We start from the raw sequence: 18419 nt of genomic DNA, 5'->3' as shown, positions 1-18419 counted from the left end.
TGGAGAATCTCCGTGGACAAAGGAGCCTGGTGGGCTACAGTCCTTAGGGCTGCAAAGAGTTGGACATGACTGAAGCAACTTAGCATGCACACACTACCGCTCCAACTTAAAGGCGTCTTTCTTCCTATCTTTGCTTTTCAGAAGTTTCATTATGATGTGTCTAAGTGTGTGAAGTTTTATTTTTATTTTTTGACCTGTTTGCTTGGGGTTCCTTGGAGTTCTTGGATCTTTTATTATTTTTGTTGGATCTTTGGATTCTCTTGGATCTTTGTTATTTTTGATTAATTTTGGAAAATTCTTAATCATAATCCGTGGAGATACTCCTTCTATCCTGTTTCTCTTACTCCTCTGGGACTTCAGTTACATATATGATACCTTCTTTGATACTGCCTGTAGCCCTTGATCAATAGATTCTATTTTCTTCTTTATTGTTTGTATCTTAGTTTGGATAGTATTCATTGACTTATATGCAAGTTTATTGAGTCTTTCCTCAGTTGCATTCAGTCACCTGCTAAGACACTGTAATGAAAACCTTTTTCATATCTGATAAAATATTTTTGCCCTAGTATTTCCATGTTACACTCTTGTGTTTCTGTCTCTCTGTGGATATTTCCAATTTTTTCTTTTGTATTAGATTCTTCCTTAGTGTATTATTATAGTTATTTTAAAGTCCCTGTACGGGACATCCCTAGTGGTCCAGTGGTTAAGATTTCACCTTCCATTGCAGGGGGTGCAGGTTCAATCCCTGGTTGGGGACTTAAGATCCCATAGGCCTCATGGGCAAAAATCAAAACATACAACAGAAGCAATATTGTCACAAATTTAATAAAATTTTAAAAATGGTTCACATCAGGAAAAAAAAAAAAAGAGAAAGAGAGAGAAAATCCCTGTGTGATATTTATGGCATCAAGATCAACTTTGGTTTTATTGATTTCTTCATTTCTTGACAGTACATTTTTCATGTTTCTCAAGCTTTAAAAAAAACTAACCTTCATCTATTTTTATTTATTTGGCTGCGCCAGGTCTTAGTTGCAGCATGTATGCTCTAGTTCCCTGACCAGGGATCGAACCCAAGCCCCCTGCATTAGGAATGTGGAGTCTCAACGGCTGGACCACCAAGGAAGTCCCTCTCGAGATTTTTTTCTCAATTCTGGACACTGTGTTTTAAAGGACAGTAGAGACTGAAGTACATGGTATTTATGCCCAGAAATGGGCTTATACCTCTCTGTCAGGCCTTTAGTAGGGGAGTGGGGTCAGGCCAGTCATTGCTGCTGGAGTCACTCAGCACACCATGGACTTCAGATTCCTTCAGTGGTGGGATTCTGTGATTGTGCCTCCTGGGGGTTGTCGTCAGTGTTCGTCACCAAGCCGTGTCCAGCTCTCTGTGACCCCATGAACTGCAGCACGCCAGGCTTCCCTGTCCTTCACTATCTCCTTGAGTTTGCTCCAGCTCATGTCCATTGAGTCAGTGATGCTATCTAACCATCTTATCCTCTGTCTCCCCTTGCTCCTCTTGTCCTCAATCTTTCTCAGCACGAGTGAGCTCTTTTCCAATGAGTTGGCTCTTCACATCGGGTGGCCAGAGTATTGGAGCTTCAACTTCAGCATCAGCCCTTCCAATGAAATATTTAGGGTTGATTTTCCTTAGGATTGACTGGTTAGATCTCCTTGCTGTCCAAGGGATTCTCAAAAGTCTTCTCTGGCATCCCAGTTTGAAAGCATCAGTTCTTCGGCACTCAGCCTTCTTTATGGTCCAACTCTCAGACCCATTGTAGGGCACTGGAAATTGGTCCTCATGGTTCCCTTTCAGCCCTTTGCCCCATGGAGTCTCTCTCCTGCCCCTCCCCGGCATCCGACTGCTGATTTTTGGTTTAAAAGAAAGATGGTTCAGGGAGATGGGTGGGCTTTCTTGCCTGTATGCATCTAAGGGCTCTCTCTGGCTCCTTTGTTGCCTACAGTCCTTCTCATGAGAAACCTGCTGGTCTTCCCATAGGATCTTGCAAATGAATACAACCTCCTCTTGTGTCTGGAGTGCCCAGTTATTCAATATGTCATGCTGACCTCCGCTCAGCTTCCAGTGTCTTAAAAATTTTTAGCTGTTTCTTCTTACTCACTTTATGGGACTGCCTTTCTGTCTCATGCTCAACAAAACTGTTGTGAGTCCATTTTTCCTTGGAGGAGCTTGTCATTTTAAAAAAGTGTGGCTCGTCTGGTTACCTTGCAACCTCTACTCTCTGATGGGGTCATGAAAAGTTTTGATTCACAGGTTATCTAGCTTTCTTTTATTGTTGGGATGAAACCTACATTTCCTGGCAGTTGTCTACATCCTAAGTGGAAGCAGTGCTCTACTGCTGCTGCTGCTGCTGCTAAGTTGCTTCAGTCATGTCCAACTCGTGCGACCCCATAGACAGCAGCCCACCAGGCTCCCCCGTCCCTGGGATTCTCCAGGCAAGAACACTGGAGTGGGTTGCCATTTCCCTCTCCAATGCATGAAAGTGAAAAGTGAAAGTGAAGCCGCTCAGTTGTGTCTGACTCGTGACCCCATGGACTGCAGCCCACCAGGCTCCTTCATCCATGGGATTTTCCAGGCAAGAGTACTGGAGTGGGGTGCCATTGCCTTTGATAAATAAGTTTTATTTGTTCTCCTTACCCTCTAGTCCTTAGATCAAAAGGTGAGCTGAGCTCCTATTTCCCTCCTGTGTTTTATGTCAGAGGCTCCTGAGAAATAAAATATACTTCTCCTCTGTGGATTGTGTTTCCTCATCAAGCATCCGTAATCAATACTCATCTAAGGGAAAACCCCTTTTTAGAGACTGACTGTGGTCATTTATTAACCGTGTGATCTGGGGAACAAAAAGATATGGATGATACCTTTTCTTTCAAAAAGAAACCACTGTTTATAAAAAAGGAATTCATGAAGAAACAGAGTTAAAAAAATGCAGAAGGATTAAAAAAATAAAGCAATAAAACCACCAGTAGTCCCATCAGCCAAAGAAACCATGACCCATATTTTATCTAATTTCTTCCAGTTATTTTTCTATGACTGTATTTATATTGGTTTGTATACATCAGTGTGTGTGTGTGTTTGTGTGTCTGTGTGTGTCAGTCATATTTGACTCTCTGTGACCCCATGGACTGAAGGCCACTAGGCTCCTCTGTCCCTGGAATTTTCCAGGCAAGAATACTGGAGTGGGTTGCCATGCCCTTCTCCAGAGGATCTTCCCAACCTAGGGACTGAACCCAGGTCTCCTGCATTGCAGGCAGATTCTTTACTGTCTGAACCACCAGGGAAGCCCATACATCAGGATGTATGCCCCCGGATTTGTGTGTTTTATCCAGATAAGCAGTTTCAAAAAGGTGTGTTTTTCTGTGGGTTGAGTGCTATGGCATTCATGGAATTCTGATATGTTATTCATGTGTGTCTGGTAAAGATGCCAAAATATATGACCTATTCTCAGTTTGTTCTTAGGCCTGGATTCCTCTGTGTAACTTCTTTCCATGAACAGGCGTGCGTATGCGATTCTAAGGGAATGCGATTCATTTCAGAAAAGACCAGTTGTTGATTCCTTGCGCTGAGGTCCACCCCCCCACCTTCCCCAGATAACCTCCGTCCCTTTGCATTTGTGCCGACCTGTTGTCAGGTTTAGAGCAAACAGAAAGAAGGAAAGTCTATGATCTTCTTAGTGTATGTTGCATTTTCTTCTTTTTTCCAGAAAGTATTTTGGAGAAAAGATCGGACTGTATTTTGCCTGGCTGGGATTATATACATCCTTCCTCATCCCGTCGTCTGTCATTGGGATCATCGTGTTTCTTTACGGATGTGCAACCATCGAAGAAGATATTCCCAGGTGAGCTGACTTTAAAGGCGAAGGCTCAGTTCCCACGTGTCAGTCGTTCAGAGTGTCATCCCAGTTGCGAGGACATCGTACATTTCACACGTATCCCTCCAGAGCCCCATCCTGTGTCCTCCTTCCCACTTCCCTTCCTTCTCTCCTGAGAGAGCAGGAAGCATTGGATTCTGAGAAGGGCTCAGAGCCACGCTGAGTGTGGCCGCTTCCTTTCCTGATCAAACTCTTCTCCAGGACCAGGGTCTGATTGGGCAGATGGAAGATAACTGGTGAGAAAAGAAACCATGCCTGGGAAAAGCTTTTTCCCCCTCAATTTTGTGGCATTTTTCTTTCATTTCCCAGACATACCAAGGCAGCAAGTGTTGAGTGGTGTTGGGTAAAGATGGCATCTATGTGGCCAGATACTGCTGGAATAAAATGCTATGAGCTTGAGGACACCTCAGCCCTGGCTCTGGGAGTCAGAGACTACAGGAGGTGACAGGGGGCTCTTGGAGATCCAAGAGATGGAACAAAGGCTGGTCCTGATGAGGAAAAGAGATCCTACAAAAAAATGGACACTCAACAAAAGAACATCCTTTAGGGTGGACTGTTTTACATATTAGCCGTGAAACGGGGTTCCTTGCTCCTTGACTTTCCATTTCCTCGGCTGTAAAATGGCAGTACTAACACCTGCCTCATGGTGGTATCCTGAGGATTAAAGGAGACAGTGTCTGGCAGCCAGGAAAGTATTCATAAACAATTCTTCAATGAACCAACATAGGCAGAAATAGAGCACAGGGAACAGAAGAGACACTTAGCCAATGTTTAGAGTTTAAAGCTCTTGGCACCTCCAGAACTGTCCTGGCAAACTGAAGCATCATTTGTGTATTTTAATACTCTTGCAGTTGCAAGTGATAGAAATGCATGGGAACTAGCATGAGCAAAAAAGGGAATTTATCCTCAGGGTTCGGTGGGGAGACCTCGGCGGATCCAGTGGCTGGCACGTGGCTCACCCAGAGGACCGTGGAAATAGGGATTCCGTCTATTTACTGGCTGTCTCTGATTCTTTCAAGTATTTCTTGTTTTACTACAGAGTTTCTCCATAGGATGTGAATGTTGCTGCTAGTAGCTCACGGGGTGTCACATTTTAAGAGCTTTATATGTGATTGATCCTAAGTGAAAAAGTCCTGTCGACTCTTTGGCTTAAGTGAAGGCTGTCGACCAGCCGGTCATGTTTGGGGTGGGGGGGGGCAGGCTGACACCGTGCCATGGGGATTCTCCTTCAATAGCCCGGGAGATGGGGGCACTGGGCAGCCTGCAGGTGTCCACTGCAGTGGCGGGTGGTGATGGGGAAGTCAGGACCTCCTGAAGAAACAGGGAGAGCTGGGCTGTTTGAGGATAGCATGGTAAGTGGTAAGGACCAGGTGGCTCTGGCTTCTGTGTCACTCTGTAGAAAAGCTCTTGCGAATTAGCAAAACTGGCGATGACCTGTATGTAGTTAGAATAAAGCTAAATACCTTAGTATAAGCACAAGGATTTGAATATTTTTGTGTATAGAACCCTGTCATCATCCATCCAGGATTCTTGACTGGAATTCTGGGACCTTTGAGCTATGTTTTCAGGGCTCTGCCGTCCACAGCATAAAGGAAGAAGGTATGTGTGTGTGTGTGTGTGTGTGTGTGTGCACGTGTGTGTGTGTGCACGTATATGCTCAGTCGTGTCTGACTCTTTGCCACCCCATGGACTGTAGCCCACCAGACTCCTCTGTCCATGGGATTCTCCAGGCAAGAAAACTGGAGTGGGTTGCCATTTCCTACTCCAGGGGATCCTCCCGACCTGGGGATGAAACCCATATCTCCTGCACTGGTGGGCGGGTTCTTTACCACTGCGCCACTTGGGAAGTCCAAAGGAAGAAGGAATACACACTGCATTCCTAGTGTGAGCTGCACCAGTGCTGATGGTTTTATGTGCTCTGTCTTCGATCCTGAAGCGATCGATGTTGTCAACAATAGGTGTTCTTATTCTCACCTCAGAGACATGGAGGCATGGTCTCCATGGAGAAGCAAGGTCACCTAACTTGTCCAACTTCAGCAAGTCATAGTTGTCAGGGTTGGGATTTTTTTTAAAAAACATTAGCCCCTGGTTCTGACCCAGATCAGTGAAATCACATTGATGTTTTATTCATTTACTTTTTACCCATGCCCCTTGGCATGTGGAATCTTAGTTCCTTGACCAGGGATCGAACCCACAGCCCCTGTAGTGGAAGCGTGGAGTCTCAACCACTGAACTGCCAGGGAAGTCCACCATGGTTGAGATTTGACCTCTATTGCCTCCTGGCTTTCCAGGTGACTCAGTGGTAAAGAACCCGCCTGCCAATGCAGGAGACTCAGGAAATGCAATTTTAATCTCTCGATTGGGAGGATCCCCTGGAGTAGGAAATGGTTACACACTCCAGTATTCTTGCCTGAGAAATCCCATGGACAGAGGAGCCTGGTGGGCTACAGTCCATGGTGTTGAAAAGAGTCGGACATGATTAAGCAGCTGAGCACATAGGCACACGCCTCCTGTTCCAAAGCCTTTGCTTTCCCCAGTAATATGTGGCGTCTTCCCCAGGGCTCTGACCCTCCTTGGCAGCCCAGGAGCTCTAGCCAGCCCTGCCTGGTGCCTTCTCAGAGAACACAGCTCCATTGCCCCATTATGATTGCTGGGGATTGGGGTCTCAGGTTGATCTGAACTGGAGGACTCATCCCATGCACTGAGGACCAACAGCTCGGCGGGTAGAGAGTCCATGTGCTGGTTGATATCAGGACTTGGGACTTGTGCCCTGGTTCCCCACATGGGAACCCGTGTGACAGTGGCCAGGGCAGCTGGAAGGGACCATGGTCTACACATGCTACAAAGGCGTGTACCTACGCACACATTTGGGCTCTCATGTGTGTGCAGGTATACATGCTTGTACAATAAGATCATCATCATTGCAGATACATCACAATGCCTGTCGACTGTGTGATGTCTTATAAACGATGGATAGCAGTCCATTGGTGGATTATAGAACCAATTTAATGGTTATCTTTTAAATGAACTAGAATAAGGGTCTTCCCTGGTGATCCAGTGGCTAAGACTCCAATCTCCCAATACAGGGGGCCTGGATTTGATCCCTGGTTTGGGAACTAGATCCTACATGTTGCAAGTAAGAGTTCACATACGGCAACTAAAAGACCCTGCATGCCCAACTATGACCTGGTGCAGCCAAGTAAATAAATAAGTATTTTAAAAAATGCAGTAGAATAAGACTAAAGGAAATCAACCCTGAAGATTTATTGGAAGGACTGATGCTGAAGCTGAAGCTCCAGTCCTTTGGCCACCTGATGTGAAGAGCTGACTCACTGGGAAAGACCCTGATTCTGAGAACGATTGAAGGCAGAAGGAGAAGGGGGTGACAGAGGATGAGATGGCTGGATGGCATCATCGACTCAATGGACATGAGTTTGAGCAAACTCCAGGAGTTAGAGAGGGACAGGGAGGCCTGCCGTGATACAGTCTGTGGAGTTACAAAGAGTCGGTGGATATGACTGAGTGACTGAACAACAAAGAATAAGATAAGATAGAGTAGAGTGAAATATAATTTTCGCATGCATCATGAGAAGGAAGTATCAGAATTGTTTCATGACATTTAATTTAGTGATATAAGCGTGTTTATGGATAGAGTATATGTCTGTATTCACAGAGTGGAGTCTCTTGTAAGATTTTTTGAACTTTTTCAACTTTGCAAAATGAAAATGTGTAAAATTGGCTGCTGTAAAACTTGAAATTTTGATTCTTAGTTTTTCAGACTCAGAATAAGGTGTGGCCAATCAGGAAGGTGTACATAGAAAAAGTCAAGCATATTATGAAGTAATTTTTGAGAACTGCTCCTCAGTCATAATTGTATATCTGTCAAAAGTCCAAGCTCTATCCCTGATGAACACTCACAAACAATCCATACCCCTACTTGTCAATAAAAGTTGTTGCTACGTCACTTCAGTCGTGTCTGACTCTGTGCGACCCCAGAGACGGCAGCCCACCAGTCTCCCTCGTCCCTGGGATTCTCCAGGCAAGAACACTGGAGTGGGTTTCCGTTTCCCTCTCCAGTGCATGAAAGTGAAAAGTGAAAGTGAAGTCGCTCAGTCGTGTCTGACTCTTAGTGACCCCATGGACTGCAGCCCACCAGGCTCCTCTGTCCGTGGTATTTTCCAGGCAAGAGTACTGGAGTAGGGTGCCGTTGCCTTCTCCTGTCAATAAAAGAACAGCCTCTAAATCCCAATACAGAATCCAGACAAATTCATACCCTTGGAAGGTTTGTGTCTATCAGCCGCTCCTGGTGGTTTTGTTGTTGTTTAGCTGCCAAGTCATGTCCGACTCTTTGCGGACCCATGAACTGAAGGATGCCAGGCTTCTATGTCTTCCCAGCCACTCCTAAGCAATTAAAAACTTTCACCCTTCCTGGAATTATTTTAAAGGTCTCCACTTTGGGCATTAGGCCTGGAATTTAGTATCTGTATATCACTCCAGTACTCTTGCCTGGAAAATCCCATGGACGGAGGAGCCTGATAGGCTGCAGTCCATGGGGTCGCTAAGAGTCGGGCATGACTGAGCGACTTCACTTTCACTTTTCACTTTCATGCATTGGAGAAGGAAGTGGCAACCCACTCCAGTATTCTTGCTTGGAGAATCTCAGGGACAGAGGAGCCTAGTGGGTTGCCGTCTCTGGGGTAGCACAGAGTCGGACACGACTGAAGCGACTTAGCATAGCATAGCATAGCATAGCGTAGCATAGCATAGCATATCACTTTTTAAAAAATGTTTTATTCTGAGAACCGTATAGATTCACTGGAAGCAGTAAAGAGAGTGCAGAGAGGCCCCATGTGCCCTTCATCCAGTTTCCCCCAATGATTATGTCCTATAAAGCCACAGTCCAGCATCAAACCCAGAAAAGTTACATTGTGTGGGACTTTAAATGGTACCTTTTATCACCAGTAACTTTGATATGTGAGTCACATGCTTCACTTAATAGTATTTCCATATGTGTGTGATATGTCTATAGAACCTTCGTCTGCTTAGCAAGGGGTTGGTTCCGTTTGTTCTCCATTTGCTTACATGCATAGGAAAGACTGGAGCATTTTTTTTTTAAGGTGATTAATCTAAACCATATTTTTAAAAAAAGCTGGTTACTTTAGAGCTGAGATCTTAATAGCAGATGTTCTGTCTGAATTTCTTGAATAATTGCCTCCCTTTGTGGCTAACAGAGCCCTGTATGTCACTTGACTTGTGAGCAGTGGGTCACTCATTGAGAACACCACCCACTCCGGGGTCTTGGTTCACCTGATGGTCAAGCCATTCATCAGCCTTCTTCTGTGTCCAAGAGAACATGATAGGTTGAAGAAACACGTCATTGGATTTATAGCCACTGTGGCTTCTAACTAAGAGTCTGTGGATGATGCAGCTAGTGAATGACCGAGACCTGACTTTAGTGAATGACCCAGACCTGACTTCAGTTTTCGAGGTGCCTCCCCCTTTTTCAGCTTGTCTCAGAGACTATAAAGTCCTTTAATGTCATCCTAAGGCAGAATGTCTCCAGAATCCTCGTCCAATTGCTTGCATCAAAAAACTCCAAAGATGCAACAAAAAACCCCAACCCAATGCATACAGAGCATTCTGACTTCAAACCTAAATGATGTGGGACTATCCATGCTACCATGGCTGCCATTTTGTACAAATGATTATCAGTTGACTGTATTCTAATTTTAAAACCATTTACGGGCACAGCATTCACATTTCAAAGTACTCTGTACCAAGGTGGTGCTAATATTTTTTTTCCCCTGACCTTTCAGTGTGGACTAGTTTTGATTGAGATTAGGTTTTCTAGGATTATCCATCTCCCTGTGTCTCCTCCATGACAAAGATTTGAGAAGCAGTGGCAGATTTTATTTTCTTGGGCCCCAAAATCACTGCAGATAGTGACTGTAGTCATGAACATAAAAGACACTTGCTCCTTGGAAGAAAAACCATGACAAACCAAGACAGTGTATTAAAAAGCAGAGATATCCCTTTGCTGACAAAGGTCTGTAAAGTAGCAGCTATGGTTTTTCGTGAGGGCTAACCTCATAGCTCAGTCCATAAAGAATCTGCCTGCAATGCAGGAGACCTGGTTCAATTCTTGGGTCAGGAAGATCCCTTGGAGAAGGAAATGGCAATTCTCTCCAGTATTCCTGCCTGGAGAATCCCATGGACAGAGGGGCCTAGCAGGCTATAGTCCATAGGGTCACAAGAGTCAGACACGATTTAGGGACAAAACCGCCACCGCCATGGTTGTGAGTTGGACCATAAAGGTGGCTGAGCACCCAAGAATTGATGTTTTTGGACTGTGGGAATGGAGAAGACTCGTGAGAGTCCCTGGGACAGCAAGATCAAACCAGTCAATCCTAAAGGAAATCAACCCTGAACATTGGAAGGACTGATGCTGAAGCTGAAGCTCCACTACTTTGACCACCTAATTCGAAGAGCTGACTCGTTGGAAAATACCTTGATGGTGGAAAAATGTGAAGGCAGGAGGAGAAGGGGTCAGCAGAAGGTGAGACAGTTGATTGGTGATGAATTTGAGCAAATTCCAGAAGGTAGTGAAGTATAGGGAAGCCTGGCATGCTGCAGTCCATGGAGTCGCAAAGAGTTGGACTCGACTTAATGACCGAACAGATACGGCTTAGAAGCAAAGCTGTTTGCTGGACTTTGTGCAAACTGACAAGTTTTCCTTGTGAATCTGTTTTCTAATCGGTACTCTCCTCCGAAAAGCACCAGCTCCTCTACCAGGCAGCCACCACGTGTCTGGCCCAGAAGACTTCAGTCCTGCTCTCCAGTTACCAATAAACACATGCCCAGGTGAAGTCAGCATGGCTGAACTTACTATTAAGTAAATTACTATTTAATATTGTCGATGTGAGTGAGTCACCAATCTTGACACTTGCCAGTGGAGTGCTCAGCAGCAAGTCTGTGGAGGAGCTGGGATTTATTCTGAGACCCGGAGTTTCCATTCTCTCACACAGAAGGACTTCCCTGCCGAGGCTCATTAAAAACAAGCCTGAGAGCTGGGACTTGACAGACACCGACAGCCCTCAGTGAAACCTTTTGACTGCTTAGCAATGGGAGCTAGACACAGGCATCCAGCCGGCTTCTGGGTTTTATCTAAGCCCTTGGCTCAGGCACCCCGGTACCAGCTCCCTCAGCCGGCTGTACCGTGCTCAGTAGCGCCCTCTGCTGCCTCTTTGCAGAGAAAACCCAGCTGCTTCAGCCTGTGATCCCTGCCCTCCCCATCATGGGGTCTCCTCCAGCTGCTCTGTGAGAACAGCCAGTGCTTCATTTTCGTGAAATCTCTAGTTCTCCACCCTTCTCCCCAAAGTGATTAGCTTAGCCATCTACTCATCCCCAAGGGGAAATATCACACACCAGAGTGATGAGTTCATTCATTTTCCTACCAGACTGCAGTGTGGAGGGTTATTGGGGAAACCAGTTGGGGCTGAGAAATCCTCGGTTCTTATTTGCAAGCACCCGATGAGCCTGAAGTTATCGGGTCCAGCTGATCCACCTAACAAGTGAATGGAATTTCAAATATATGCACAAGTCCGGTAAAGAGAAATATACTGAAAAGAGGTGAGAATAGAGGTGATGTTTATTTGACTCATGCTTTGTTCTCTTGGATTCTTGGAATCTAGACTTTGGGAGAATTTACCTTGTTCTTCCCTGGTGGCTTCCCTGGGCTTCTCTGGTGGCTCAGACGGTAAAGAATCTGCTTGCAGTGCAGGAGACCTGGATTCGATCCCTAGGTTGGGAAGATCTCCTGGAGAAGGGAACGGCAGTCTACTCCAGTATTCTTGCCTGGAGAATTCCATGGAGAATTCTTGCCCAGGTTCCATTCCAGAGGAACCTGGAGGGCTGCAGTCCATGAGATCACAAAGAGTTGGACACAACTGAGCAACTAATACACACCTTATTCTTCCAGCCTCTCACATCCCATTTTGTGGTTAGGATAATTCTTATTAAGTTGAGGTTATTAATTTGTCTTCTCTAAACAGTCACATGGCTGATTCACTTAGAAGTTGGGCTTCCTCCCTCCTGACTCCATTTGATTTTGCATGACTTCTTCCAGGAGGAAGACCTTTTGCTGGTCCAATGGTATACTCACGTTGATTCCTCTGTGTGACAATCCTAATACACTAACGAGATAGCTCGTGCTTGAATGAGGACGATAGACTCTGACCTCTGATGGGTGACTTATTCACAACTGCTGATGCTCCCCATCAGCCCCATAGACTCAGTCAGCACTTTAGGATGGGACTTTATACAGCACTGGGCTTCCCTGGTAGCTCAGCCAGTAAAGAATCCACCTGCAATGTGGGATACCTGGGTTCAATTTCTGGATTGGGAAGATTCCCTGGAGAAGGGAACAGCTACCCACTCTAGTATTCTTGTCTGGAGAACCCCATGGACAGAGGAGCCAGTCCATGGGGTCGCAAAGAGCCGGACACGACTGAGCAATTAACACTTTCACTCTTTTATACGGCACCATCTGACGCACAGCATAACTGATATGTGGCCACTCACTTTCTGTTGGGTCACGTCTAGTGATGCCTTCCATACCTCTGAAGCTAGCCCATCTATTTTTTTTTTAATTTTTTCCACTGGAGTATAATTGCTTTACAATGTTGTGTTGGTTTCTGCTGTACAACAATGTGGATCAGCCATCTGTAGACATATATCCCCTCCCTCTTGAGCTTCTCCCTTCCACCCCCCACTCCCATCCCGCCCCTCTAGGTCATCACAGAGCATGGAGCTGAGCTCCCTGTGCTGTGCAGCAGCTCTCCATTGGCTGCTGCCTCATCCATGGTAGGGTCTATATGTCAGCGCTGCTTTCAATTCGTCCCACCCTCTGGGGTCCATAAGTCCGTTCTCTAAGTCTGTGTCTCCATTGTTTCCCTGCAAATAGGTTCATTTGTATCATTTTTCTAGATTCTATATTTATGCATTAATATACAGCATTTGTTGTATTCTTTCTGACTTACTTCGCTCTGTTTGATGGACTCTAGGTCCATCCACATCAGTACAAATGACCCAGTTTTATTCCTTTTCATGGCCGAGTAATCTTCCATTGTACACATGTACCACATCTTCTTTATCCATTCATCTGCCCACCCATTTTTAAAGACAAGATACTAAAAACAGCACTCTCAAGGGGAAGAATCCAAGCCCAGCTCTCATATGCCTTGTTGATGGAGTTACTGAAGCAGCCAGGACGTTCCAAGTGGGAGGTGCTTTGGGGGTGATGGACTTGGGGAGGGTGCTGCTTGGCGCCCCCGTGACTGCACAGCCTCTGTCTCCTGCAGCAAGGAGATGTGTGACCGGCAGAACGCCTTCACCATGTGTCCCCTGTGTGACACGTCCTGTGACTACTGGAACCTCAGCTCGGCCTGCGGGACAGCGCGGGCCAGCCACCTGTTTGACAACCCTGCCACCGTCGTCTTCTCCATCTTCATGGCTCTGTGGGGTAAGTCATTACCATGAGGCTAGCTCCCGTGCAGGGCACCTTCAGATGGGCGCAGGGACCAGAGCCAGTATTCTTTGGTTTACTTCCTTAGTATTCAATCCTTATATCTTTAGTGAAACTTTTATTTACTGATTTGGTTGCTGTGGGTCTTCGTGGCTGTACGGGCTTTTCTCTCGCTGTGGTGGGCGGAGGCTACTCTCCTGTTGAGCACAAGCTCTTGGGCTCGCGGGCTTGCATCTGCTGGACTCTGGAGGACAGGCTTAGTGGCTATGGTGCACGGACCTCGTTGCTCTGCGGCATGTGGGATCTTAGACCGGGGATTGAACCCGTGTCCCCTGCATTGGCAGGCAGATTTTTTATTACTGAGCCACTACGGAAGCCCCTGCTGCTGCTAAGTCACTTCAGTCGTGCCTGACTCTGTGCAACCCTATAGACGGCAGCCCACCAGTCTCCCCCGTCCCTGGGATTCTCCTGGCAAGAACACTGGAGTGGGTTGCCATTTCCTTCTCCAATGCATGAAAGTGAAAAGTGAAAGTGAAGTCGCTCAGTCGTGTTCGACTCTTCGTGACCCCATGGACTGCAGCCTACCAGGCTCCTCTGCCCATGGGATTTTCCAGGCAAGAGTACTGGAGTGGGGTGCCATTGCCTTCTCCTATGGAAGCCCCTAGTCCTTATATTTTAAGAAGCATTTTAGGGACAATAGATTTCTCTCCTTTACTCATACATGGGACTAGAACTAAGAATATCCTCCGTGGCTTTATTTTACATATATGTATATAAGAGATGGAGTAATCTTATATTATAATCTCATATAAGATTTGTTTGGAAATTGAACCCACGCATGCTTTGAAAACCCCTAATACACTCATAGGCACCTCCAGGTACATCTCCTAAGATGTGCACGTCCCAGATGTCATTTGGTGTCAACACCTGGAGCCAGGGGGTGACTGCCACGGTCACAGGGTTAGCTGGGGGCACAGGCAGGCCTAGATGTGTCTCCCATCTCTGCGTTCAGTTGCAATTTCCAGGACACTGCAAGTGTAGACTGCAGAGATTTCACTTAATGCCAGAGAGATGTTTTCCATCTTCCCACTAAAGGGATTTGTGAAGGAAGGAACAAATAGTTCCTTTGATTTCTTCCTCCTCCCTTCCCTGCACCCTCCCTCCCCAACCCAGAGTCTTGGGGTAATAAAGTTTCTTTGGGCCACAGCCATCTGATCATAAACACAGACACACAGACACACACATGCACTCTTCTGTTAAAAAACTGGAATATCCACTCCTGTGGTCATACCCACGGGTATCACGGAAGGGAGCAGGGGACCCTGTGTCAGCCTGTTGGGAGCAGCCATCTGCTGTTGTCTCATCCGTACAGAGTGGGCCCTCATCTTTCCGGTCACAGGCCGGCAGCTGAAGCGGTTAGGTTTACTGCTGACTCCAGGGGGCTTGAAGGGCCTGCCAGGATGGGGCGATGAGTCGCACATCCTGGGACTGTGTGCAGGAGAGGGAGGTCTCTTCTAGAACTGCTGTTAGAACCAGACCCGGCGACCTCCGTCTCTCTACGTGGGTGGAGACAGAACTGGGCTGGAGAGATTCCCATGTGACCTGGCCACCGGGGAAGGTATCCAGGGGAGCCTCTGTTCTCCCAGGAAGAACGGCCACTGCCCAGGACCACGTGGCAGTGTCAGCCCACTAAACAGCGGCAGGGTGTCAGAGGACACGGCGCCCATGGCTGTGTAGTTCTGGAATTGTTCACAGGAAGGGTCAGGGGGACAGAGGGAAGTTGTAGCTTGTGGCCTGAACAGTCTCAGGTGGCTCTGTGCCTCTTGTCCATAAACAACGTCTTGGTTTTTTTCTTTTTTGGGAGGGTTTCCTTTTTTTTTTTTTTCAGTTTTCTTTATTTTTTAATTGATGGAAAATTGCTTTACAATTTTGTGTTGGTGTCTGCTGTACAGCAATGCAAATCAGTCATAATTTTATATATGTATACCCCTTCCCTCCTGAGATGCCTTCCCACCCCCAGCCCTATCCCAGCCCTCTGGGTCATTATGGAGCCCCGAGCTGAGCCCCCTGCTGCACAGCAGCTCGCCTCTCACTGTCTGTTCCACACACGGTAGTGTGTATACACAACATACTGTGTATACACAGCAGCAGGTATATGTCAGTGCTGCTCTCTCAGTCTGTCCCACCCTGATCTCCCCCGCTGTGTCCGCAAGTCCATTCTCTACTAGGTTAATCTGTACCATTTTTCTAGATTCCATGCATGTGTGTTAATATATGATACTTGCTTTTCTCTTTCTGTCTTACTTTACTCTGCATAAAAGGCTCTAGGTTTATCCACCTCATGACAGCTGACTCAAATGTGTTCCTTTTTATGGCTAAGTAATATTCCATTGCATAAATGTACCACAGCTTCTTTATCTGTTCATCTGTCCATGAACATCTAGGTTGCTTCCATGTCCTGGCTTTTGTATACAGTGCTGCAATGAACATTGGGGCACATGTGTCTTTTAGAATTGTGGTTTTCTCAGAGTACGTGCCTAGTAGTGGGATTGCTGGGTCATATGGTAGAAATTAAAAGACACTTACTCCTTGGAAGGAAAGTTATAACCAACCTAGATAGCATATTCAAAAGCAGAGACATTACTTTGCCAACAAAGGTCCATCTAGTCAAGGCTATGGTTTTCCAGTGGTCATGTATGAATGTGAGAGTTGGACTGTGAAGAAAGCTGAGTGCCGAAGAATTGATGCTTTTGAACTGTGGTGTTGGAGAAGACTCTTGAGAGTCCCTTGGACTGCAAGGAGATCCAACCAGTCCATTCTAAAGGAGATCAGCTCTGCGTGTTCATTGGAAGGACTGATGCTAAAGCTGAAATTCCAGTACTTTGGCCACCTTATGGGAAGAGTTGACTCATTGAAAAAGACTCTGATGCTGGGAGGGATTGGGGGCAGGAGGAGAAGGAGACGACAGAGGATGAGATGGCTGGATGGCATCATTGACTCGATGGACGTGAGTCTGAGTGAACTCCGGGAGTTGGTGATGGACAGGGAGGCCTGGTGTGCTGCGATTCATGGGGTTGCAGAGTCAGACACGACTGAGCGACTGAACTGAACTGATGGTAGATTAACTCTTATGTGCTGTGCTGTGCTTAGTCACTCTGTTGTGTCTGACTCTTTGCAACCCTGTGGACTGTAGCCTGCTAGGCTCCTCTGTCTATGGGGATTTTCTAAGAATACTGGAGTGGGTAGCCTATCCCTTCTCCAGGGGAACTTCCTGACCCAGGAATCTAACTGGGGTCTCCTGCATTGTAGGCAGATTCTTTACCAGCTGAGCTACCAGGAAAGTCCCAGATTTATTCTTAGTATTAATAAAAATATAAGGAATTTTTATTCCTATGATGCAAAGAGCTAACTCATTAGAAAAGACCCTGATCCTGGGAAAGGCTGAAGGCAGGAAGAGAAGGGGATGACAGAGGATGAGATGGTTGAATGGCGTCACTGACTGAATGGACTTGAGTCTGAGCAAGCTCTGGGAGATGGTGAAGGCCAGGGAAACCTGCCGTGCTGCAGTCCATGGAGTGGCAGAGTCGGACATGACTGAGTTACTGAAGAACAAATTAATAAAAAGCGGCCTCTTGGAATCACCTCAAATATGCTGGAACTGACTGGAGCCTGAAGTGCCCTTTCACCTTTTGCTGCGCTGCAGCCCTAATTCCCATGAGTCTGTCTTACAGATATGACCGCGACTGAGTAGCTAAAGCTTAATCACTCTGATCTGCTACCGCTTAAGGCCTTTCCTGGGATGTGTGATTCCCTGTCACAGGGAGACTTGGTTTTCAGCTGTACCTTCCCACTTCCAGTTTTCTTTTTTTCCCCCCTCAGGTGGATTTCTTTATTTGTAAACAAATAAAACCACCAAGAAATAAAAAAAAGAGAACTTCTCAGTAAAGAAAATGAGATTGTGGGCAGAGCTGGAGAAAAAATAAAAAGATTCAGGGGTCCAAGCTGTGCTTTGTGACTATTAGAGATGGAGAATCCCTGGCCTTGCAGATGTGGGCTTCCTGCATCCTCTCAGAAGTGGAGGCTGGGAACTTCCTTGGTGGTCCAGTAGTTAAAGTGGTTAAGAACCTGCCTTGCAGTACAGGAGATGCTGGTTCGGTTCCTGGTTGGGGAACTAAGATTCCATAGCCTCGGGACAGCTGAGCCCGCATACTGCAGCTAGAGAACCTGTATGTTACAAAGAAGACCCAACACAGCCAAAATAAAGGAAAAAAAAAAAGGAAGCAGAGGCAAGGAGGACATTGTCTGAATCACCCACCTCTCACTGACCTCCCCACTGACCCACCCAGGCTGCTCTGTCACCAAACTCTCAAACAAGGCAGTCTCTGAATTCCTTACTATGCCAATTACTTCATTTTGCTGCAAATAAGATGTTTTTGAACCAGAACTTAGGACACAAGCTTTCTGCGTGGTCCTAAAATGGGGGCAGGGCTGTCCCTTCCCACTTTTAATCCCCAACAGCTGGCCCCTTTCGGTGGACGAACAGATACCTGCATCCCTCCTGAGTTCTGTGACGATGCCCCCGTGCCCCCACCCACCCCCGGGTCTCTGCTCTCTTCCCATCACGTGGTAGCAGCAGTGCAGGGGAAACGAATGGAGTGGGGTTGTGTCAGCGCTTCCGGCTTAGGGTTTGGTTTTGTTATTTTAACAGTTTTGCTGTGTTTTATGTGATTGTGTATTTGGTTACAGCAGCCAAGAGCCTGAGGGCATGACTGCCTACAAATTACAATTAAAAATAATAGTTATGCCTCTCATTACATGATTATTATGATCAGTGGTGCTGTGCTGGGTGGGCCTGGGCCAGGGCCCAAGGCTGCCGGGAAGGAGGCTGGGAGAAGTCTGGGAGAAGTGGTTCTCTGCAGAGAGAGGGTGGGGCAGGAGACGGGGCGGGGGGCGGGTAGGGGTGGGGTGGCTGAGCTGGGGTTGGGAGTAGGGTGTGCAGAGGGCAGGAGTGAGAG

At 46.6% G+C, this 18419-nt stretch overlaps 1 protein-coding gene across 1 annotated transcript in view; it reads left to right on the top strand.

Moving 5' to 3' along the window:
- The window catches only part of ANO2 (anoctamin 2), a 337093-nt gene that overhangs the window by 144988 nt on the left and 173686 nt on the right, over window positions 1-18419 (top strand). Inside the window, exons 10-11 of the mRNA XM_040234945.1 lie at window positions 3714-3848; window positions 13241-13401. Of these exons, the coding sequence (XP_040090879.1) occupies window positions 3714-3848; window positions 13241-13401 (296 nt within the window). The remainder of the gene's footprint in view (window positions 1-3713; window positions 3849-13240; window positions 13402-18419) is intronic.

This window comes from Oryx dammah, unplaced genomic scaffold, assembly GCF_014754425.2.
Source record: "Oryx dammah isolate SB20612 unplaced genomic scaffold, SCBI_Odam_1.1 HiC_scaffold_29, whole genome shotgun sequence".
Taxonomy (NCBI): domain Eukaryota; kingdom Metazoa; phylum Chordata; class Mammalia; order Artiodactyla; family Bovidae; genus Oryx; species Oryx dammah.
Note: the sequence above shows the minus strand (reverse complement) of the source record. Positions and strands in the feature narration are given on the sequence as shown.